This window comes from Falco rusticolus, chromosome 3 (assembly GCF_015220075.1).
Source record: "Falco rusticolus isolate bFalRus1 chromosome 3, bFalRus1.pri, whole genome shotgun sequence".
NCBI classification, from domain to species: Eukaryota; Metazoa; Chordata; class Aves; order Falconiformes; family Falconidae; genus Falco; species Falco rusticolus.
Window position 1 is genome coordinate 92,697,203 of NC_051189.1, and position 25,278 is coordinate 92,722,480.

General features: G+C 37.9%; 1 protein-coding gene across 8 annotated transcripts in view; it reads right to left on the minus strand.

The window, feature by feature from the left end:
• The window catches only part of LYRM4 (LYR motif containing 4), a 92,093-nt gene that overhangs the window by 64,508 nt on the left and 2,307 nt on the right, over positions 1 to 25,278 (minus strand). For 5 of the 8 annotated variants that reach the window (XR_005103396.1, XR_005103395.1, XM_037381750.1 and 2 more), the window contains exons 2-3: positions 13,882 to 13,986; positions 4,617 to 4,737 (exon numbers count right to left, since the gene is read on the minus strand). Coding sequence is in view for 6 of the 8 variants with exons in the window: in XM_037381750.1 (XP_037237647.1) it covers positions 4,617 to 4,737; positions 13,882 to 13,986 (226 nt within the window). In the remaining 2 variants the exon portion in view is untranslated. Of the gene's footprint in view, positions 1 to 3,794; positions 3,916 to 4,616; positions 4,738 to 13,881; positions 13,987 to 25,278 lie in introns of those variants that run through there. The other 3 variants (XM_037381754.1, XM_037381752.1, XM_037381753.1) reach the window with 2 other exon arrangements.

Consider the following 25,278-nt stretch of genomic DNA (forward strand, 5'->3'; position numbering starts at 1 on the left):
AATGGTCACTTTGATGACTAAACCATAAATTAGGATGTAAAGTGAATATAAATTTGATTTCAGAGTAACAACAAATTGTCAGCAAAGTGGGATATTATTTAATTTCTATCGACACACTATGTAAAAGTCAGCAATACCAAGATGTGCTACATCATAATAAACCCCAAACTTGGCAAAAAAAGAGAAGCATGCTAGATCTTACATTTGCTTCAGTGCTTCTGCATTTAAAAATAAAAGCACTTTATATTTAAAACTAACCAAGCATAATATGAAGTCTTAATAATGTCAGATGACTTCATTACTTAAATGTTCAATTAAACAGGGAGCAAGAATGAATGTTTTTCCACAGAGCAAGATTAAATTTGACAGCAAGTAAATATGAATATAAATTTAGATGCTAAGGTTTTTAATAGCTCTATTGAAAACCTCACTTTTAAGACAGTGTTGCTATTTTTCCAATATTTATTTCTTCCTCTGCAGCTGAAAGACAGATGACAATGAAACATGATAGAAATTCTGCAAAGAACAGTTCTCAAATTTTTTAGAAACACTTTTTTTTTTTTTTTGGGGGGGGGGGGGGGGCGTTGGGGAGGAACGACTCAGAAAAAAACAATCCTTGTTACCCAAACATGAAGTCTTGCAGGGACTCATGTGTCAACACATTCTCTTGATAAACTAATTTTCTTTTACCAGCTTATTTTCTGTTAAAAGTTCCACTGCCTATTATGTTACTATGTGTGTTACTGTCTGTTGCTCCCACAAACATGTAAGATAAACACATACTTCCTTCCAAAACCGAATACAGCATGATTACACTTTGTCTGGAAAATTTCTAGGAGGTGTGACATAGAAGAGACACTTCAACGTAAGTTTCACTGTTTTAGCAGTGTTAGAAAGGGGAGGTTGTGTCAGACTTCAATATTCCTTACTTTTAAAGTATATTTTCCCTAAATTCTTACATGGAATTATACCAAAATATGATTCAAATTAAAACTACTTTAGCTTTAGCAGAATGGTTTCACATGTGGGAGAATCCTTCAAATAACTAAGATTTGAAACAACAAACAAGCAAAACTCTGCAAATTTAGCAATAACCCAGGTCATTCTGCTTTATTTTGGTACGTCGCAGTGACAAACACACCCTCCAAGTAACAAACGCATAACAGAAAGATAGGTATTTAATGTAGTTTGCTTCACAACAGTTTGGTTATAATGTATAAGATATACTAGTTTTCTATGTTTACAAAACTAAAACATATGTGGAGAGTTTCATATTCTGAAAATTCAAGTGATGCTATTCCAGGGAACTGAAACCCTACAAGCCCTTTTTGCCTTTGAACATCTTCCCGGCTGAAAAATTCACACTTACATATAAAATATTTTAAAGCGATTTATGTATTACGTGGTAGAGCAAAATGTGGCTCGCAATGATGTCTCTCAATCTTCAGTCAAGAAAGATTTCTTACAAAATTTCTTTGCCATTACTACAAAGTAGCAAAAGGGGTGGGGTGGGGGTGGCATGAAGTAGCAGATTAAAATGATTCTGCTGGTGAAATGAAAAAAAGCAGAATCCATGCTAAGGGAAAATAACAAATCCTGTCTAACCTTTTATCGCTGTCATTTTCTTGAATGAAGAATTAAATGCACAACATTTTTAGCAGTGCAAAATACAGACTGGTATATCAAACAATTACCTATTGCTCATGTGCAGGCTTATTAGAGATAGCTGTGTATGTACAGGCACATGTACATGTATGTTTATGTATGATCAAAATGTTCACTAGCAACCTCCGAACACAAAGTATCCTTAAACTCCTTTACAAAGGACAGTAAGTGGGTATACCAGACAGAGATTAACCAAGCCTGCCTGCTTTTCCTACTTTTTCCAAGGCAGCTGAAAGACCTATCCGATGCTGAGGGACAACCTTTACGCTAAACAAAAATTTCTTAAAAGGTGCAAGACAAGACCCACAAGAGTCCAACCCTGTCAGGAGTCTGTTTTAGAGAAATGGTAGATTTTTTCAGGGTCTACAGTAATACGGTAATCTGGGTGTTCACAGGACTCAGACAGGAGACAGGAGTTCTATTTTAAAGTCTAACCCAGACTTATTACGGCTTAGATGAGTCACCAGAACCACATTTTGTCAAAAGAAAAGCTGGAAAGCTTTTATTTTAACACAACTTACCCACCGCTTGACTTAGAACTTCCTTTTATTATTTAGGCTCACAGAACCAGCAAGAGCCAAATCATAGCCACATCAGGTCAGGGTAACCTGAACATTAAAGTACCACAAATCAGCATCGCAGATACTTTATCTATAAAGCAGGAACAATATCTCCCACCTATGTCAAGTGCTTTGGTACCTTGAAATTGAACTTTTTGCAGAATAAGGAAGTACTTGGTATTATAGAAGACTTGTGCCAAGCAGGTCCTAGTTAAGATATTTCAAAATAAATTTAGTACACTTCAGTCATCCATTTCATGGGAAAACATTTACTGTGGTAGCCTCACTAATGTTTTCCTTATTTATCAAAGCTACAATGTCTACATTCTTACTTGCAAGCATCACAGAGCATTTTCAGGCATGCTGACAGAAATTTATCTTAGCCGCAATCTAGAAGAGATTTTCTGTAGCATTTCACTATGGGACATCCCACAGCCACGAATTGTTACTTCTTTAATGCAGATTTCTGTAAGTGGCAGAATTTGACCCCGTGCATGCTTACCTTTTGCCACCCCTGTAACAGATGAACTTCTCCTGTGTGAACTAACTGTACTTTGGTCCAGGCAGATGCTTAGCAAGTAGGCTTAACCAAAGTTAATCTGTTGTGTGAGGCTGTCAGGGAAGAGCTGAGCACCAAACCCAAAGTTTCACTGGAGAATGGGCCGATAAGTGGCCGAAACTGCATTAACACAGCAGAAAACGTGACTAAAAATCAACCACTTTACACTATAAGTATCTGCAGCCGTTAGTGTCAGTTGAGCTCTCCCTCCATAGCAGCTGGCTGCGGTGCGGTGATCTCCCCTTGAGTAGGGGTTCCTCTCAAGGTTACCCCTCCAAGCTGAAAGATCCCTTACCTGACACCAGACATCAGCGGGCTGGTAAGTGACATTTTTTTGCATGTATGTAACATTTGAGATAGTATAACTAAGCTTAAGCAATAATTTCTGTATCCCATCCTAACTTAAAGTGTAGTAAATAGTAGAGTATTCCAATCCATCTGTACTTACTAAATACTTTACGTACCTAAATTTACTGATTATAACTCAATAAACTACTAACTCAGATCTGAGTGATCTCTGACTCTTCCTGTAACACCTCCTTCATTGCCTTCTCCAGCCTCTAATATTTCCCCGGAGAATATTGGATATCAAGGCTCTCTAAGATAAAACCTCAAAAAAAAGGGCTGAAAATGCTACACATCACCTACAGGTATGAAAAAAACCCCACCCCAACATTTAAATATAACTGCATTGAATCAATCCAAACTGAATTGCTTCTTTGAGAAACGCTTTCAAAATACAAAAACAGCAGTGTTAGGGTAAAAAAAAAAAAAAAAAAAAAGGCAAAACTATGGTAGCACAAAACACCACCTGTTCCCGGGAGAAGAAATTCCAAAGAAATAATTAAACTTGCACCAAAACATTCATACTCAATTGCCAAATCAAAGGGCTCAGCTTTCTACTGAAGTAAGAATCCAGCTAAATGACCTGCTGGTTGTTAAAAGATTAATGTTAAAACAGACCATGGAGGAACAGGAGCACATATTAATTTGATATTTAATAAAAGTACTACTCAGCTCTGACCGGTGTCAGTAAGTGTGGATTTTGCAAGGAGGGACAGCTTAAGCACTGCAAGTGCTCTTAGAGAGTTCAGCCATAGAAACATGCTTTCTTCAAATTTCCAGTGGTCACTGCAGATAAGACAGTGGGTATGTATGAGAAGTAATGAAGTATTTAAAGTTCAACGAAGTATAATTCATGTCTAAATATGCTGCTAGTGGAAGGAACCAAGATACCACAAATGCTACTTGGACAAGGTCAAGAAAAATATTGCCAGTGGCTCAACTTTTTCCAAAGAAAAAATTGTCACCCTGCTTGGACATATTTAGCCAGCATTTACTTAATTCACTTTAGGATTTTCTTGTTTTGCTATTGTTCTAACACTGTATCTAGAGGTGGGGAAAAACAAACACACAGGGCAAGCCTATTTGGAGTGAATGTCACAGCCACTATTCTAAACCTACGATGGAAGGAGGAAAGCAATCTAATACACATGGGCTAGAGGAAGCAGATTCAAAGGAAAATTAGGGCAGGGCAGAGAAGCAGCGTGAAGAGATGGTAAAATAAACAACTGAAAAGGTAACAGAAGAGCATATAAACGTGTGATAGCAAGGCCTGTTCTTGCTAATGGAACAAACATCCCTAAATGTCCTACAGCAACCATCATGGAGAAACGGATGTTTCCCACCGTCTCAGACTCAGACATGCAAGAACAGTTACTGTTCATCTAGAGATGTTCTGAGCAAGAATTTATTTTTTCCATCTGTACTGGTATAGGACAGTTGACTAAGAAGTGTACAACTCTTAGATAAAATGAGAGAAATAAACATACCTGCCGATGAATAACCTCTAGGTTTGCTTTGGCTTTTTTCACTAATTCTTCTATTTTTTCAGAATCCTTTATATTCTTGTTTTCTTTGAAGGCATCTCTTATCCTTCTGATGGCATACATTCTAAACACAAACAATAAGACAACATGTATTCATAGATGTGCCACAGTTTATGACATTTCAACATTCTTTAAAACATGCTGATTTTTTAAAATAAATATACATACACATACACACACAGATATATGTATTTTGCCAGATTTATACATATATCTTTTTATTTAGGGTCTTGTCTTGCCCCAGCTGAAAGAGTGACCAGATTCTTTAATTAAAAAAAAAAAAGTGGTTTTACTGGAAGTTATTGTAGAAAAAATTTGTATATCACATATCAGTCCAGTCCTCATGCTTGTTACTGCCGTAAATATACTGTTGGATGCCTGGCATGGATACTGCAAAACTCAAGAACATAACAAAAAGCCTAAGAAGAAAAAAAATATTCCCCAAATTATTTTGAATCAGTGCAACTGTTGTCACTCTGCATACTCTAAAGGTCACTGAACTAACCACTAAATACATTATGTTATTACTAGTTCTGACTTTGTACTCCCGCAGCCAATAAAGGCAGACTGATGGACCAACCATAACAGAAAGGGCTCCTTCCCTGTCACACCTTTCCTCTCTTGATAAGGAGTATTTCACCCCTCAGTCCACAGTCCAACACCTCCTCATGCATTTCCCCACTAACTAAAACAGCAATAACAGGACACAATCTCTACAAGCAGGAAGAGGTCATGATCTCTGCTACCAGGAAGGATGGTACAATGCTACAGCTACCCCCAAATCTCTCCCCTTTCTTTTCAACCCAGTAAAGGACCTTTACGCAGTCTGTAGTGTACCACTCAGTAAAAAAAAACAAAAACAAACCAAAAAACAATTTCAATACTAAAATGAAATTTTCAGGCTGAGCAGTAGATACTTTCATTACATGCATGCTTGAGAGGGGAAGGAGAAATGGTAATAAAGTGATCCTGCTCAGCTATCTTGATAATGTCCCACTTCTCTATCACCACATCACATCAGTATCATTTTTACTACAGAAACTAAAACCCTGTGTGGCGCTGGAAGGAAAAAAAATAAATAATGCTGCTGCAAACCCCACAAATAGTGTAATATTTCAACAACCATTTTCAATCTTGTATAAAAGTGAAACACGAGACACAAAATTGACTGAAACTTGATCATAAAACGCTCCAAAGACAACGTTCAAAAACAAAAATATTGGGGGAGGAGACTGAGGATGGGAGAGGAAGAAGAGGGAAGATGAACAGCCAGAGGCACTCCATACCATTAGATGGTGCTATCCAGCTCCTAATGTAGCCTCCACCAGCCAAGCAGCATATTTTCTCTTTGAGCTCATAAATAATACATTTCAATCACAGGAATCAGTATGGTTATGGAGTGCCACCCTGCTGCCGCACACCAGCAGATGGTGTGTGCTTTTAATTAGGGCCTGTTCACCTATAATGTGACGCTGGGTGCGTGAGTGAGTGAGTGTGTGTTTGTATGTGTGAAGTTAATAGAATGTATTAAATATGGAAGCTCATTCTCATCTGCAGCTGCTGTCCTAGCAAGATTTGAAGAGGAAACTGCTTATTTCTTCTAGAAAAGAAATAGCCCCAAATCATTAAGATGTTGTGTAATTTTGTTGCTTAATAATGGATGGATTTCAAATCATCCCATATCCGTAAGTAGGGTTAAACTGTGAAGAAATGGAGTGTTTTCTGCAAGAGAGAAAGGGTTTCCAAAACAAAGACACTGTGTGTGTGTATATATATATACACATTTTAGCTTAGAAGAAAAAAACAAGAACAACGAACAGCAACTATCCATTACTGGGTACAAGTCTTTCAAAATGCAATACAAATGAGGAAATGCTGGCTACAGAAAAAAGATACATGGGACTAAAACAAATTAACGTCCAGTATAACACCTACAGACTGGTTTTTTGTTTTGTACATATGGTGCATTAATTGTTCCTTTTTCTCTCTTCCTTTCATTACACCCAACAGTTGCTGAGAAAGAAAACGTGCATTTAAAAAACATCACCAGAACAGTTTTCATCTATAGTCATAAAGTTGTGCTGTTTTTTTCTTTTATAATTTATTTAAAACTTTATGATCATTAACACCCCAATGAAGTTATTTTACATAGGCTTTAACACAATCTTAATTCTACAGCTAAATCAATACATCGCCGGTATTCTCTAAACACACTTCAAAAACTAGCCCTACATCGTGGCACTACTCTGTACTAAGATTACACTGACATTAAATATATCACTTAAAAGAAGGATAAGCTGAACTCAAAGCTCAAAGCTAGTACTATAATGACTAAAACATCCTTTCTTCCCCATTGAGAGGTGCCAGGGAAACATTTCGCCAACACCCGAATTCTTTCAAAATTATGTAAAAACTGTTAAGTCAAGATATAAACAAACTGTCAGAGTTGGGGGGGTTGTTTGTTTTGGTTTTTTTTAAACAACATCTTTTTATATGCAACAACAGTTGTGAGCAGTGTCAGTCCAAACCTCAATACTCTACACTTCAAGAGTTTCTGAACTAAGTAAGTACTAAAAGCCAGTACTAACATTAGGGCTGTGATACCGTTAGAAGTCTGTGACCAACTGAGCTCTTTTGAAAGTACAGTAACGTGGGTAGCAACATGTAGTAAAGATATACATGCTTTGAAAAGAACTTGTTTGTTCAGACATATATCTGTTGTGGTTGGTTTTTTTTTAAGAGCACTACCCTGATAAGATCTTATCAGAGTAAGATAAGACCTTCTCATTGATGAACAGACTGATCAGCTGATTAGCTACTCTAACGGTGTGTACTTTCACTTCAGTAAGTGTAAACACCAGAACAGTTGATCATATACTATTTGAAGGCACAGGCTGAAGTGCCAGTGGCAGAGAATATATGGCTATCTTCATAAAACTTTACAACATTAACCTGAAAGAAGCACAATCTTAAGACAGAGTGACAGATGAAAAGCATTCCAGCAAGAGAAATGGATGCTGTACATTATGAATGATTTATTTACTCAAGCTGGCATAAAGGAACTGAAGACATAGAGCACTGCAACAAGTTTAAGCCAATGTGAGTGGAAGGGCTGCAGTTTTGTCGCCCTCCCTGGTAGACACAACCCCCCTTCCTCTGCCTCCTTCAGACCAGCACTGCCAGTCTGGTATTTGGTCCTGAAGTGAGCTAGAAGGACTGGGTAACCTGACAGAAAGCCAACCTACTAAAATAATGAACCTTTTTCTCTGTTGTTGTTTTGGTGGTGTTGATTCTTTTGTTTTTGTGTTTTTTTCTGGATTAGCAAGCTCCATCAGCTCTGCATGGAACTGGATGAACATTAGCATTGAAGAGGAGGGAATACAGCAGTACTGATTTAGATGCATACAATTTGCAATGGATCCCACTCTGAGAGGCTGAGACAGTCGCATAAACAAAAGGGACTCTTCAAAAAGAAGGTACCAAGCTCTCCAGAGAAATAGAAAGGGAAAGCAATTCTGCATACAGTACACTCAAACAGTTCCTATAGACCTTTGGGAAAGGTCCTAGGAATGCAACAGTGTTCATTAAGAAGCATCACTGCAAATGAAAACTCTGACTGCATTTCACAATCTACTATTTTTCTCACCATTCTTCAGAAATAGACACTGAAAAATGGCTGAAAGATGCAACAAGGCATTTTCTTTTTTTTTTTTGTCATCCAAGCACACCGAAATTTTAACAGAGAACATGTTTGATTTTATCTTCCGCAAAGACCTTCAGAGAGCTAGTGACAGCAGAACCCAAGCAAGAGTGTACAGCTGAGTATATTCACTCCGTACTCTTTTACATACAGACAGTCGAAACACTTTTCGTGATCCCTACTTATGTGCATCTGTCACACAATTAACTCCCAATGAAATGAAAAGTATGTACTCAATGGGTACGTGACTCAGTGCATGGCTTCAGACCAAAGCCACTGCAGGTGGATGGCTATGCAAGGTAACAGATGCACATCAGTAGAAAATACAAAGAGTGGTTGGGGGTTAATGCAAGAACAACGCCAGGGCCAAAACATCACAGACTCACAGGGGATGGACACTACCTGCTAATGTTAAGAGGCAACAGTGCCCCCAAACAATAGTAAAAACCAGAGTTAGGTTAGAAAAAAGTCTTTTTCCTAATATTCAGTCATTCACCTCTACCTTCAAAGAGTTCATCATCTTCCTTCCCTGAAGCACAATCGAAAACCTTACATGTGTCCTCATAAAAATGAAGCCTACAAGAAGCGAAGTCTGAAACAATGGCTATTAAGGAAAAATGAAATCGCAACAGTGGTACTTCAGAAAATAATAGCTGCTTGGGGATTTAGATATTTTTATTTCAAAATGTTTACTTATGTCATGACTGACCAGAAAATAAAAAATATATGGTCCTTTTTCAAGTTTTCACTCTCATATCTTTGTGCTCTGCTAAACTAGAGAGTAAGAAAACAAACTGAAACACCAGACAGACATACTTGCTTGTAAGTACACAGTACAATGCCTTCAAAACAAACCCAGCCAAGCAGTATTTTTCTCAGCATCACTTTTCATTTAACACTATCACAACATGCTAAAGGTTTAAGTCATCTTTTCAGGACAGCTTTACAAACTTGTTGATATATTGTCATTGTGATTGTGAACAAATATAATGTATTAATAGATCACATCACATTTATAGGCAACATATGCGAAACATCACAGCTATTACAAATTGCAAGTCATCGAGCACATGCACAAAGATAGAAGAGAAGGACTGTGGTACCCAACCTGTGCAAGCAGAACAGACTACAAGAAGAGGCCAGCAGGTTAGAATATTCAAGACTTTCAAAAAAGGTATAAAGTAACATGCATTTTTCCTTACTAGTTTAAGTTGTATTTAATAAAATCAAGGCAAGTAATCAGCAGCCAACAGCTAGGAAGCCCAGTGTGGTTAATAATTCTGAAATGAAGAATATGATGCTTTTATTTAAGGACACAACGTGCAAAACTGAGATACTGATTTACAATACAGTATTACTTCAAGTGAGGGATCCTTTTTATAAATGGTCATTGTTTCCTTTCACTAACTGTATTTTCTTACCACTTCTCCATTCCAATTAATGTCTACATCTATTAACTTAACAACAGCATGAATTTTCAGAATTTCCCATTATTACTAGCAAAATGTGCACCAAATAAGATTTGCCTAATTGAATTTTCAGAAATACATATAATTTAAAAATGGAAAGTTTTTATATAAAAAAAATTCTGCAGAAAAGTAGTTTTAGCTTACCTTAAACTTCTATTGGCATTAGTGAGGATGTCTCCATGTACAGAATTACTTCAGAGAGAATGATTATTTTTACATATAATGTGTACACATACATATTTCCATATATATGTATGTATTTACATTCTTCTTTTGTCTACAAAGGTCTCATTAAAAGACACCAATAAAGATGAGGCAAAAGCTGCGTGCAAGTACCATTTAATACTAACAAAAGAAACATTTGACAACACATGTGTGTTTGAGACTGAGAAGTAAGTACTCCATAGGGAAGTAGTTATGACTTGTCTAATTAAACACAGGAACAATAGAAGGGTGATGGATGGGATGCAATGTTTTATCAGCAAGGTGTTCCTCAAACTCCATCACTAGACACGTTTTCAGCACTGCCACCACAAGTTACAGCACAACGACACCAGCCTGCTTTCTAAAATCAAAGCAAAGCCTATTCCTGGAACCAGGAATTGCTTGGGGGAGTGGGGGTGGCATTAACCCTGTATGATTTCCTTGAATTTTCTAATCAAAGTCCCTACACAGTCTTCACAAAAAGCCTATAGAACGAAACCTACAAGCCACTACTTGATTTCTCTGCTAATATACAAAATATGAGTTTCAATGCAGTTGCCAAGAAGTACATCCAGAAGAGAACAAAACTGGAGATACTTTGTGATAGGATTACCCCAGAAGAAGAGAGGAGAGGGATAAAAATTGACTAACATTATAAAACACACTGGAGAGCTGGTGACTGTGACCCAGTGGGTATGATACATGGTGTATGATCAGATACAAGGATTTGTAACTTATTTCTAAAGCAAATCTTGCTACTTTGTGTCCCACATCCCAAAACTTGTAGTAAGAGCATCCTTTTCAGTACAAGTTGCCCTAGAGGAGAAAGAGAAAAAGCTTCTAATATGCAAGCCTGTTTCAAGAGAGTTTCCTTTCATTTTTTTTTATATCAATCTAAAAACTGAAAATGCCTCCCCATATTTATATATGTATAGATAGATACATATATATACACACAGACACACTCGTGACTGTTTTTAGGAAAAAAGGACTTTTTTTCTGACTGTATCCTTTCACAAGTTTGTGCCTGCACCCATTTCAAAGACAGCATGGATGACCACCTGATCAACAGGACCACAGCATCATTCACAACTGGAAAGCTGTTCTGGAGGTCTGTAGGCCCACCTCCTGCTGACAGGAGCGTCAACAATGGGATCAGACCAGGCTACTCATGGCTCTGTCCAGTGAGGTCTTGAAAATCAGGACGGTGACTGAACCACCTCTCTGGGAAACATGCTCAGTTGCTTGGCTGTCCTTATTGGAGGGGAAAAAAGCTTTTCCTTAAAGCCAGTTTGAAAACCTCTCTTCCTTTACATCTGCTGTCTCCTGTCCTCCTGTCAAGCACCTCTGGATACTTTGAGGTACTGATTGCTCTTAGGTTCCCTCAGTGTTGTTTCTTCTCCAGGCTAAACCAGCCCATCTCCCTCAGCCTTTTCTCACAGTCCAAGTGCTTCAGCCCCCAACCACCTTGGTGGCATCTGCTGAAATGGTGGTTATCCATGTCCTTCCTGTAGGGGGGTGGGGGTGGGGGCAAGACTGGATGCAGTACTTCAGGTGCGGTCTAACAAGCACCAAGGGGGATAACTGCTGCCTTCAATGTGGTCCTGAGCAACTGTGATACATCATCACAGGACGCTCCTGGCCTTCCTTGCTGCCAGGGCACACAGCTAGCTGTCTGCTGGGAAACCCAGCCCCTCTTTGGAAGAGATGCTCTCTGACCAGTCAGTCCCTTGTCTGTTCAGTGGCTTCTCCTTCCCAGATGTAGGACATTGCATTTGTCCTTACTGAATTTCATACGGTTGCTGTTGGCTTTTTCCTTCAGGCTTCCAAGCCCTTGAGCACACTGGCTCCCCAGTTTGGTGTCAGCTGCAAGTTTAATTAACTCCTCTGGGTCACTGATAAAGTTGTGAAACAGGATGAGTCCCAGGATCAACCTCTGAAGACCCATTAACCACCATTCTCTAGGCCCCAGCATTCAACTAATCTTAAAGGCACATGGTTGTCCACCCATCCAGACCACCGAGTCCTAACTTGGATACAAGAATATTGTGGGAGTCATCGCTGAAAGCTTCCCTAAATGGGAGTTAAATGACATCTACTGCTCCCCCCTTGTTCACAAGTCCAGGCAATCATGTTGGTCAGGCATGACTTATCCTCAGTTCCCAAACACCTTCTTCTTCATAGTCCCAGAATACTATCAGCGCTATTCAGTAGTATCAGTAGTTAACTATGATTATTTTTGCATTTGAAACATGTATTTTTGGTCCTGTACTTCTAAAAATAAAAATAGTTATTGGCTCAATTCTAAGCGTAAAGATTCTGTGCAAAAGGGAGTGCTTTTCAGAAGGACAGGGTTAAAAGGAAAAAGGAAAGATGTCCAAATGAAAGTATTATTTTAATCTTAATTGGAGTTGCAACTGCAACGTTATATTGCAGAAGAGGTTAAAAAAAAAAGAGGGTTACCAGTGAAGGACCCAATCAAACAAGCTGTTCAGTTAATGAGGCACCAGTCAAGTGTGTGCTGCAGGAACTACAACCAGAATTTGCCACAGAGGGAAAGTGTCCTGATGCCCTGAGATGACTAATAGCTCTCTGTTTTAGCTAACAGCCAACAGCTGTAATAGGTAAGTTTTCACTGCCAAGACCCTTGCCAACTGCTTGCCAGGACACTCGGCTAGCTCTGCAGCCCAATTACCAAGTGGGGAATGCCTTGAAACACAAGTTCATATCCTGACAAGGCCAATTTCTACCTTTCGAGGCAGATATATACCGCTCCATTTGCTGTGCTGCTATTTCTGAACAGTTCTTTAAACAGGCCTGGCCTGCTGTGAATAGCCATTACAAATTCCATTATACACTTTTCTGGAAAGATTAGAGCTTTAGTCCAGTGCTGCGGTCAACATTTCTCTCTTCAGCATGGCTAGGAGTTACCTTCCATTCTAAGAAAAGGCATAGTCTAGCTTGTGACTTGGGTACCCTGAAGAGGGCTAATGGTATTGCGCCTCTTGGTAACTGTAACTGTTCCTTTAGAAACCCACTGGGTGCTCCGCAGCTTTGCTGGATGCAAGTATTTCCCACTTAATTAAGCAACAAGGCATAAAGCCTTGGGATATTCTAACTTCTTGGACTGCAGTGTGCTTGGTCTGGATGACGATGAGTCTTTGATAGGGTATTTCTGAAGCACAGCATTATTTCTGAAATGAAAGATTTCCATCTAGTAAATATCTAGTTACAGCACTCATTCTTTTAATATGGAAATGATAAAAATGCCAATTCCTTAGAGGATAAAAGAGATCAAGTATCAGAAATGTGCTGACAGCATACAGTTTTAAGATAAGAACTGAGATATTCTGACTTACAAAAGACTTTAAGAAACAGTTCTCTGCAGGTTATCTGAGGTGAAGCTTTGTTGGTCATTTTGACAGGCTAGTAATTTTGAGCGTACAGAACAAACTTCTAACCAAGTTTCACTTTGCAAGAGTGATCCTTGTCTTTATTACTAGAATCCAATTTATTTTGCTTCTTGATTTTTGCTCTAGTAAACCTGCACTTTTTGAAAAAGAATTTAAGCATCACAGGTCCAAAATGAATCTAGTAAAAGAAATTACATTGAAATCAGATAGGATCTAGTCATCTCATGACAAAGAAAACAATAAATCATAAATACAATTTACTAAACAATCCATATGAAGCAACAGACCACCTGTTCTGCCTGCTTATAGACAACACAATAGAAGTTACAGGATTTGGAATACTGGAGTTATTCTCCAAACTTTATCCTCTCATCCATTTCTATCAGCTTTACAGCTTATCCAAAAATCTTTGTTTCTTATACCTCAGTCGGTAGTGACAAACATCCCCTGCTGGACCTCCCATCACCATATGGCTCAATGACCTTCCCTCATTTATAGCAAAGCACTGCATGTTCAGTTCAGCAAATCTGTAACATCAATGTTGACAACAATGATAGATATTTGAAATTACAATGTAATACGTAGCAGCATAGAAAATTCTAATTTATGCAAAGCTTATTAGTCAAACCTAGAGCCCCCAAAAATTAATTTGGAATGCATAACAAAATCACCATCCCACTTTGTGTGTACAACAGAGTACTGAATATTATTTTTAGACATTTGGGACTGTAAATATAGTGCCTTTGGACAATACACAAATTTCAGGAAGCTCAGATACAGACAGACTACTGTGATTATGTTACCAGAGGGTCAGAAAAAAAATAAATGCAGGTTGTTTTGTACACCTGTGAATGCTACCTAAGGCATGGAAAGTCAAGTGAACTAGATCCGTATTTTTTTCTATTTAATTAGTTATAGGATATGGAAGTCTTCACAAGCTTAACAGATGATAACACTAGCGCAAAAGAAAGGGGAGCTGAAAACCCCAGCCTCAGCCAACAGTGGAACAGTAACCCAGAAACACAATGGGTATAAACACGGGGTGTCACATCATCCCCACGAGAAATCAGATGCAGCTTCTTATATGATAGAAGAGCAGAAGGAACTAGGTGAACAGAGCCAAGGTTTGAATGGAAAAAAATGCTTGGCAAAGCTGAATGACTGACCATGTCAGAGAAGCAGATTTGAAGTTTTCAGGCAGGCACAGCTGATCTGCATCCACATAAATTACACAGCACTGCTATGCATCAAGCATGATGTGTCAGAACTACGCACCATGGCTTTCTGCACTGTATGGCTCTCCACTCCTTGCACCTCCCAGGTGCTATCAGCACCAACAAGCATTGAAAAAAGCCTGATCTGGAACAATAAGCTCACAGCTCTTATCTTTGGAGCATGACGATTAGCTAAAGACATAGCAGAGACATCCATTAGCTCAAGTACAGTAAATTCAACTTCTCAGCACCTATATCACCTACATATCTTTCTGGAGTCCAGAAGTAACATGAATTAAAGTAATACTAAATCCTAAGTGAAGTAATACAACATACCTGAAAGCTACTCCACATAAAAGAAAAGAAAAAAGGTTACACTAGTTTTCCTACTATTTTCATTACAGTTACTCTGAAAAACAATGTAGGATGGATGATCTATCTGCCACTTAGGAAGCTAAGAGTGTTTACCAGTCAAAATGTTTCTTTTGGGCTGTGTATGGCCTCCACCTCTAAAACTGTGGCGCACACACTCTAACCTTCCAGACTGCAGATCCCAGCACACAATGCAATATTTTCACCTAACCAGACAACATGTATTTTTATATTTAATACCAGACAGAAAAAATAAGATAAATTTAAAAACTTAAGCTATGCTAGTCCAGTGAACAGAAGTCATTCAATAAACCTGCCAACAGATCTTTTGTGCCCTGAAGCAGTTTAATCTAACCACTGTTAACAGAAATAGAGATCAGAAATATTCAGGAAGATGAAGAGGGAGATCAATTTTCTTTCTCCAAGAAGAGAAATATTGACAACATATTGTCTTTTAATCTAGTCAAGCCTAAGTAAGATAAGTTCAGATGTTAAAATTTCAAGGTGAAGATAAAGCTACGGTCAGTAATTTTGAAAGAGTTTTCCAGTCAATCTCTTGATGCTCTCTCAGAGGCTTACACGATGAAGGAAAAAAAATATCATCTTACTCTATTTCTGTAATATCTATCTATCTATTCTGTTGAACAAGAGTAAGTTTAGACTGGTACATTTATATATCACAAAAGCTTCTGCATTTCAAGCCAAAAATGTGTTACAAAACCCCACAGATAGTCCTTAATAGCTAATTAAGTCACATGCAAATATTCACTTACATGAGTGATGGCAGCACTTTTTGTCCTTTATCTGTGAGTAAGAAAAAACCATACAGCAAACACTAACTCCTTTCCCTTCTACAAGCACGTGGCTGTAAGAAGTTCTTCTCAGATAACAATTACTCTAAATGTGGAATTAACATCTGGCTTAAAACTCAATAACTCAGGTGAGCACTGGCTAAGGAGAGGGAAAGAGGTATAAAAAGTGGCCTATTTATCATAACAATGTTTTCAGTGTAACATTTTATGACCAGGGCAGATTACCTTCCCTTTGACACACAACATGACCTTCCATTCCCCAGGGTAGCAGAAAACGTTTCCAATCTCGGAATAAATTACCCACAGAAGTTGCAGAAGCACCAGGTCCCTAGCTAATGGTAGCAGTAACTCCCACTGATAGAGAATTTCTCCTTCAAGGAGTCCATCACAGTGTTGGGAAATAAAGCCACACAAGCAAGCCTCAAAATACATATAAGTTAGTAAGTACTGCCACTAGTTCACAGAACAATGAGTTCTGTACAAGTATGTAAGTACAGTATACTTATTTGTCCATCACTGTATTACTGTAGCTGGTAGGACTTTTTTCAACCTGTTGCTTTTGGACGTGACTGTGAAGATGCCACCACCAGTTTAATAAATATTCATCTTCAGATTCAAAACCTGCAAATAAAAGACAGCAATTTTTGGCATAAATTAACAAATTTAGTAAGAATTGTGCTTAATAGCTCTGGACTTCAGGAAACGTATTTAGAGATCTACATGAAACAGATTTCTTATTATTGTTTTGTAAACAAACCACTTGAACATTTATTTTCACATTGTAAATTAGTCAGGTCAGGGAAAAAGCATTATGAGACATCTAATTTACTTTGGACAGTGATAAAACTACTTCAATCAATGAATCAATGTTCCTCCCTTCAAAACTAGTTTACATATAAAGCCATTAATTTGAAAACCTATTTGCTGATTTATTGGACTAGAAAAATGCTGTGATATTTTACATGAGTCAAAGATGTTCTCTGGAAATTAGTAGCAGATTAGTTTCAAGGCAACACAACATGCTTCTGTTTGATGCCCAGAACATAATTCAAACGATAAACTTGCAGGACATAGTGTGGCTTGTACTATGTGTTAAGCACTTCAATTGAGTTATATTGATGTTAAAACACCTTCCTGAGAAGGAAGCAGTCTGACAGTTTTTTAAATAAATAAAAAGCTTGGTTACAAGAGGAGGCATATTTTGGTGAATAATGAATTATTGTTTCACAAAGAATTCCATTAGTGATTCAATCCAAAACCTGATGAAATGTAATGGTTTGTACCTCAGCCCCTTCCCCACTCAGCTCCCCTGTTCTTCACTATTATTAACAATGCAAATAAACGATGGCTTCTGAAAACTTCCTCCACCCCTCCCCTCTACATTTAACTTTTAAACTGCTTTTCTAATATAGTCTGCAGAAAATTTTTTAACATTCACTGAACATGTAACTACCAACAGTGGCTATCCCCAAGCTAAACTGATTTTCTCCAACACCAAGGCTCTGAGGAAACCTGTGTCCACATTTCTCCTACTTACGCAAATGAGGAACAGATTTTTACATCTGCCCGTGACTACAACTGAGCTTTGTGATAACCTATATGTTTGTTGGAGAAACAAACAACATCAGTAAATAAATACTGCCAAGCAAAAATATCCTGCAAACAAATACTAGTTGGCAGAAATTATATGCTGTGCAAGAGAAAGATGCAGACAACTCTGTAAAGACTGACCTCACAGGGTACAGTAAATGATGCTCATAGGCACTTAAAGTCACAGAACTAAGTTCAATTATATAAGCCTCAATACCATCATGGATTAGTGATTATTGCCAATATATTATAACTGATTATAGTTTCAGGGAAAGATTTTAATTTTCTTTTAAACACATACTTTCTCTAGCAGCTAAAATAAGACAATCTTTCATCTATACAGACTAATGATTTAGAAACAGGTCTTTAATGGTTCCAGACTAGGATATGCCAGACAAGCAGATTCAGAAGGACTGTCGAGACCTGGTAATGAAGTTTGCGGAGAATCTGACGGCTACGATATTCATAATCCCACACGACATTTTGAATATCATGCTGATTTGATGTAAAATGTTCTTGGAGCTTGGTTTAAACAGGGATTTTTGAAAAAGGATTACTGGGTTGCAGCAGAAGTGAATTCCTGACCTCTTGATACCAATACATTCATGCACACATACCCACACATAGGATTTACTTGGTGCACAGGCTTCTTTTCTTTAGATTACTTAACTGTGATTTATTGTGATTCATTTTATAAGTTAAATATATGTATATATTTTCCCCAAGACTTTATAACAAACACCACACTGAAGAAAAGTCTAGTCTAAGTATTATGAGTTTCTGAATACCAGAGAAGCCTGGCATGTAGCCGTTCACAGCACAGGACCTTCAAATTTTCTTGAAGAATAATTCAAAGATTCTATTTTATACGCATTCTGCTAAAGGAAGACAGCATCTGAACACAACTGAATTCTTTCACTATTATCACATTAAATGTTCAGTTGTGTGTTACATCCTGAGAAAAAGGCTAGAATTTTATACAGCGATCAGGTGAAAAGGAATAGAATTGAATAAAAAGGAGAAAAAAAATGTAAGGGAAGAGGGACATTTTCCATAATGCCACCCTAGCCAGAATATTGTCTATATGATTTGTGTCATCTTCATTCTGAAGAAAGAATATCAAGAAGAATCCCCCAAAATATTCCTCACTGAGGACATCCTCTGCACCGAGTTCTGTGCAAAACAGTCATGGAACAGCTGGCTCAAGTATTCACACGTGCAAGCAAGCTACCAAGAGTTTTCTTTCATGCCCATTTTTCTTAGAAAAGCAGACAACCACATGCAATCTAGGACTGTACTTTCTTGGTCAGAAAACCATGGGAAGGGCTTTATCAAAGAGGTAGTTCAGACAGCACCCTTGCTATCTGTTGCTGCAGCAAGCGGTTCTAAATATTGCCTGATTGCCTGCAGGTTGGTTTTGGTGTTTTGGTTGGATTTTTGGGTTTTTTTTGTTTGGGGTTTTTTTTTTTTTTTTCCCAAAATTACTTTGACTTTTTTGAAATGCAGAACGTTGATCTTCTAAAGAACACTTGAAATAACAGTCTGTGTCTATTGCGTCTTGAGTAAGTCTTGATGTTATAAGGTCATCATGCAACATACAGAAGGATACAGTGAGGAACTATATGTTAAAGCCACATTTAAGAGTAAGGAAAGAAGGTGAGGTAGGACAGCATTTCAATACTTAACAACTATTACCACATTACAAAGCACTTACCAGAAATCCTATGCATATGCCTATTGGCATGAATCACTGCCAGAGGCAGTAATTGCTCTATTACTCTCATTAATTCTCACACAAATTCTACTGGTAATTAAATCTTACATAAAAAGAAAAACAACCCTGTTCTACTGTGCTATACAAAGAACACAAATAATGTCTTGGACAACAACCACATCAGATACACTCAATTTGGGTGCCTTTACTAAAATAATAAAAAAGTCCATTAATCTGTCTTTTGAGAAAACCTCCACTCATTCATCTTCCAACTATAAAATTTCAGTTTTTCCAGAACTCTGTGTGCTATGTATGTCCTCCAACTCTATCTCCAAGTTATTTCTATTCAAAACTCTCCTCTGTCAAAAAAAAAAGGAAGTAAAGAAAATTACATCAAACCAATGTGTAGATATGCTTTTATTGTTTACAAAGAGCATAATTTCACCAGGATAAAGTGAATGTATTTGGAAGATGACAGCCACTGTTGTATATTGGAACCTAGGAAAACAACTCCTAATGGAAATGATCAACAGGACCACCAAAAAATCAAAACATCTGGCAAAATTGTTTCCATTTGGTTTAAAATTTCTTTTCAGAGAAGTATGTTCTGATGGTATCTAATCATCATGTTTTGACATTTTCGGAACAGAATGCTTTAGCTGTCTTTCCAAAATATTTTATATATAGAATACTGAAGTCAAATGGAAATACTTCAGTACTGTCAGATCCAAAGTCTAACAGTCCAAAATCATATTCTTATGGCTTTAGATTTTCTGCAAAAGTGCATGCATTTTGATGTTTTACTACAATTCAGAGTATAATCATCTCAGTCCTTTACATTCTCAGTTCCCACCCTAATCAGCAGATTGAGCACCATCCAGAGCTCTTAAAATATCGACATCTTTATTCAACCATACATGACTCCGATAGAATAAGGCAATATATAAAAAAGATCCTAAAATAACATAATAGGAAAATATCTGCAAGGTATATGGTCACTGACAGCATGGCCAAAATTAAAACTCCCCCAAGAAAGAGATATTAATAAGGCCAACCACAAACGTGTATGAATGTTTACCAAACTGATCTGCACATGTGCAGTGTCCATTTGCCCAAGATTTTGGGTTATGCAGCTGCCAGGCCAAACCGAGTGTCTGCAGCACCACAGGATGGAACCTACCCTGCACCTCAGGGCTCAGGAATATCACAGCTGCTTGCAGCCCTGACTTTTTTGTACTTTACAACTAGATTACAGAGATAGCCACGTACTCATCATGTGGGAAATTAACTCAAAAAACCCTCCTAACTTTATTATCACTCAGAACAGCCAGCAATTATGGAGAGAGAAGGAAAAATAAGTTACTCGCTTTCTTTGCACAGCCAAGGAAAAAACAGATGCTGTAAATCTGCAGTTCAGTCACCTTACTCCTGCAGAGAAGTCAGACAGCTCTGGTGGACTGAATTGACCATTTTATTTTTTCCTGCATTTCTTAAGTCAGCTACAAACTGCCACTTTGGACAGAACACAGTACTTTCTATAACATGGCATGTCTCTGTTTTCTCATTATCGTTTTGGATTTAAAACAAAATAATAAATCACCATTTAGTCTTTTTTTCCTCCCCAACATGCAGAAACATAGCACCAAGAACTGACAACCTGCTGGCAGACCTTGTCAATCACAAACTCCATCAGGAGAACCAGAGAGAAAAAGGCTTATTCAGCTTGGATAACTGTCACATGTAAAATTTTAATGTGGTTACTAAATTACCTGAGACATAAAAGTGCAAAAAGAACCAGTGATCAGATTCTATATACCAGAGACTAAAAGCAAAGTATGATTTTTTGATTCAAGTGACCAAATAAGGTATGTTGGAAGGAAGAGAAAGAAACCCTTTTTGAAAAAGCGTGTTTCTTTAAAATTTTACTTGGTGTGAATTATGTTGTTGAAAGAGTTGCTAGCAGAATCTTAAAAGCGTTATGCCTCCTTGAAGAACAGGACATTATGCAACTAGAGGTCAACTCAACCTATCCTTGCGCAGAAATCCAGGTGCTCTCGTGAACATTCCGAACTGGCACCTGTTTTCTCACTACTCCCATAGCCTGCTCCTTCCCTGGCTCCCTGAGGAACCACTGAGACGGGTGCCACGCAGAAACAGGCAGCCTGAATTGCTATGGCAGTAATAGCTTACTCCTGGACATCCTCTTTCCTGCTGTCACAGCAGTAGAAGTCACCTTCTAAACAGCTTCCCTTCTTTGCCCAGGCTCACCTGGCATGGCCCGAAGAAGCCTCTGCCGAAATCCAAGAGCATAAACCCCTCAAGCCCATAGCCCATGAGCAGCACATCCTTGCAGCCTGCCAAGTCGACCTAGTTGATTAGCTCTTAGCAGCGCTCTTTCCCAGAGGAGTGGACTATAGGCTAGACTGACATGCAAAGCAACATCAGAAAAGTTAGTTTATTAAATGGACAACACAAAATTTCATCCAAGGACAATGATTTTACCCCATATATACAAGTTTCTACAATAGGTACAGTGCAAGAGGACCAATAAAGGTCCTATATACTGAATCAATTTGCAACATGTAAGAAAGCTTCCAGGTTTTATATGTAGGAATGGAATAAAGAAACAACTACAATAATGTGATTGTGCATTCATGCTCCACCAAAAGTCCACTTCATTCCAAATGACACCAGGTATTAGGGGGCTAGATGCAGCGCCTGTGCCCAGCTGCCAGGGAAGAAGAAAAAAGGTTGCATTAATTCTCAAACAACTAATAACAACTCTGACACTACAGATGGCAATAAAATGAGCTTGTTAGAAAAACATAAACACCTGGAAGATAAATAAAAACAAAGGTAGCAGAAAGCTGTGGTAGGATTTAATACAGACATGAAATGACTTTTTATGGTGCTTCTTAAAAAATAAAGTATTGGAATTCCATCTGGGAAATGAGAGGATGTACACATTTAAATTTTTGTTTTTAATACTTCCTGTTAAATTCATGTTCAAACAGTATCCTGTAACAGTTTCAGATCTTTTTCCAGAGCATCTAAGAATCTTGCCATTAAGCATGCAGAAAAATTAAAATAACAAAGCACATGCCAATATACTGCTATGTCCTCACCTTATTCTAAAATGTTGATCAAGCACACTGACTATTTGAGCAAGATGTTAATTTGGATAGCAGTTAGCAAGAAGTCTCAAAATGGAAAAGACTGACATTGTGGAACAGCAACAGAAACAATGAGAAATGTTGCACTGATAAACCAGACCCCTTGTCCAAACATGGCTCGGTTTATTTTTGTGTTTAATCAGGAGTCATGATTGATCTTTGCATAACAGCAGCTGGCATCTGACATTGTGCCTTTTTCCATTTTCCTGTTTGCAAAAAGCAGAGTATGTTTTGCATACTCAGCAATGACCATCAGCTGAAGTATTTTCAAGTATTTTCTTAAACACAGGTCAGCGCTTTTTTAAATGTGTATCAGTAAGAGTTACCACCTCTACACACACAGAATACATGGCAATCTGTGCCAAATTTAATGACACGGACTATGAACAACGCCTTTTTTTTTTCCCCCTTTTTTTCTTTTTTCAGACCCATCTGGACTTATGGGAATAGTCACTCATTGCCATGAAGAAAAAATAAGCAAGCATTTTATTTTAGTGATTATAATTATCCTTTGCTCTGATCTCATACATGCACAAGACCTCAAACTGTAGTAATGTTAAGCTCTAATGTTAAAACTTCGTTTCACCAAACTTTTACATTAAATTCAGATACTAAGCTTAGTGCAAAAACACAGGAATCACAAACCTTTTTTTTCAGAGCATCATCTTCAATGCCAAAAGATTAAACACACCTTAAGAACATACTCTGCCCTGTACAGTGGAATCCCTGAATTTTTACTTCCTAAGCTTTCATTTAAAACAAAAAAAGCTCACATTTATTGTAAGAACATCAAGATTTGTTAAATGAAATTTTTCTACATGTTGATAAAACCTTTCAGAGAAAGACTAAATCAAAATGTGTAGAAAGTTTAACAAAGTGCAAGGGCCTGCACCTGTGAGAACATTAAACTAGAGTCCAGCGCAGGCTAGCACATGTGTGGCTGGGGAGCAACCTTCCCAAAAGAGATGAGGTCCTGGTGGACAAGCTAAACACAAGACTCGGGAGATCTCATCACAGCTTTCCAGTACTTAAAGGGCAGCTATAAAGAGGACAGAGGCTCTCTCTTCACAAGGAGCCACATGGAAAGAACAAGGGACAATGGCTACAAGTTGCATTGGAAGATGTTTCGTCTGGACACAAGAAAGAAGTTTTTTTACAGTGAGAACAACCTGTCACTGGAATAACCTTCCTAGGGGCGTGATGGAGGCCCAGTCATTGGAGGTTTTCAAGACATGACTGGACAGGGTGCTACATAATGTCACCTAGGCTCCCCTTCCCATGAAAGGCTGGACCAGATGATCTTTGGAAGTCCCTTCCAACCTGGGCTGTTCTACGACTCCATAAAATCAGATCAACAGTTAAGTTGTTTAAAGCAGCTGGCACTGAAAAAACAGCTTAACTTTGCTCGGTTTTGTTCTTAGGTTAGCAGAGATTTGCAAAAATCAGATTTACTAGTTCTAAAACCTTGAAGAAATGACTCAGATGAAACTGCATGCATTCAATTAAATTGTTTCCAATGCAAAGCCTGTTTTGACAAATTTTCTTCCCTGATCCTTCTATATGCTGGGTAGTTTCATTAATTAAATCAAATAATATTGCACATTCTAATAGAAAAAACAAATTCCATTAAAATGTGATTTACACAGACAAGAAAAAATGTATCTATAGATCAAACCACAACATCTACCAGTTAACAGAGAACATAATGGATAACTGAAGTAAGTATATAATAAATCAAGAAATACCTTAAACCACCAAAGAAACTATTTGCAGAAAAATTCCAAGAGAGAGACTTAAAGCTTCTGACATTGCTCCTAACAACTAGAAATCAAAAACTTAGAAAGGAGACCAGCCATAAGCACGTCATATTATGTTTCCCAGAACTTATTAGCCACTGTTACAATCTTTACAGGCCAAGAAAGGCCAGGGACCTGAAAATCAATATTGGTTAGCTAGAATCTCTGGAGCTTATCAAAGCCAACCTCCCACTTGAAGCAGGCCGACCTGCAACACGGGTAGGTCAGCCATGGTGCTGTTTGGTTAAACTTGTCAGGAAAACCTTCAAAAACAGAAATGTCATAATCCCTCAGGGTGACCCGCTCTAGTCCTGTGCTAGCCGTCCAGAGAAAACCCTCTTCACCATATTTCCATGTGTTTTGACCACTGAGCTTCAGTCACATTAAACAAACTTTAAAGTTCCTATTATCCTTATTTGCTACTAGATGTGTTTATAACAGCTTTCACAAGTTTATAAATTCTTTTGTTTTCTGCACCAAAAAAGAGACCCAACATGAACCCACTATTTAAATTACAAATGAAATTCTGTTTAGAAATTATCCCTTACATCAATTTAGTTGGGACTGTACTCCAGACATGTTACAAACTGTCAGAGGATGTACTTTTTGGCAACCAAGCAGAAGAAAACAGTATGCTCATTAAGAACCCCTTTTTCGACTCAAAACCTAACATCTTTGCTCTTCACGTATTGATTTTCCTCCAGTACGAAGCACTCTTCCTTCCTCAGGCTGTCTGCATGGGTAACAGGGCAAAAGGGCAGACATGAAATTACTTACAGTCTACTAAATTCTCTCTCCCTGCTGTTAAAACCTGGCCTATACATCTGGGCCTCCAAACACTCCATAACATTTATTGCAGGACCCTGGAGACGCTCCTGTGTCTTGTTATTCTGAAGGCTGTCAGCGATGACCCCAGTTACTTTAAGACACAAATGTTATTCTTCACAGTTATGGCACTAAAAGTCCTTTTGCACGATATAAGAAAATTTGGTACTACCAGGTGACATATATAATACATTTACTAGTTAAGTCACAAAACAAAAATATTGAATTTTCCATCACAGTCTATATGCACACATTTGAGACAAAGCACAGCAGCAAATAAGGAGACAATAACCAGCTGATCATATTCCAGGTGTACACTTACA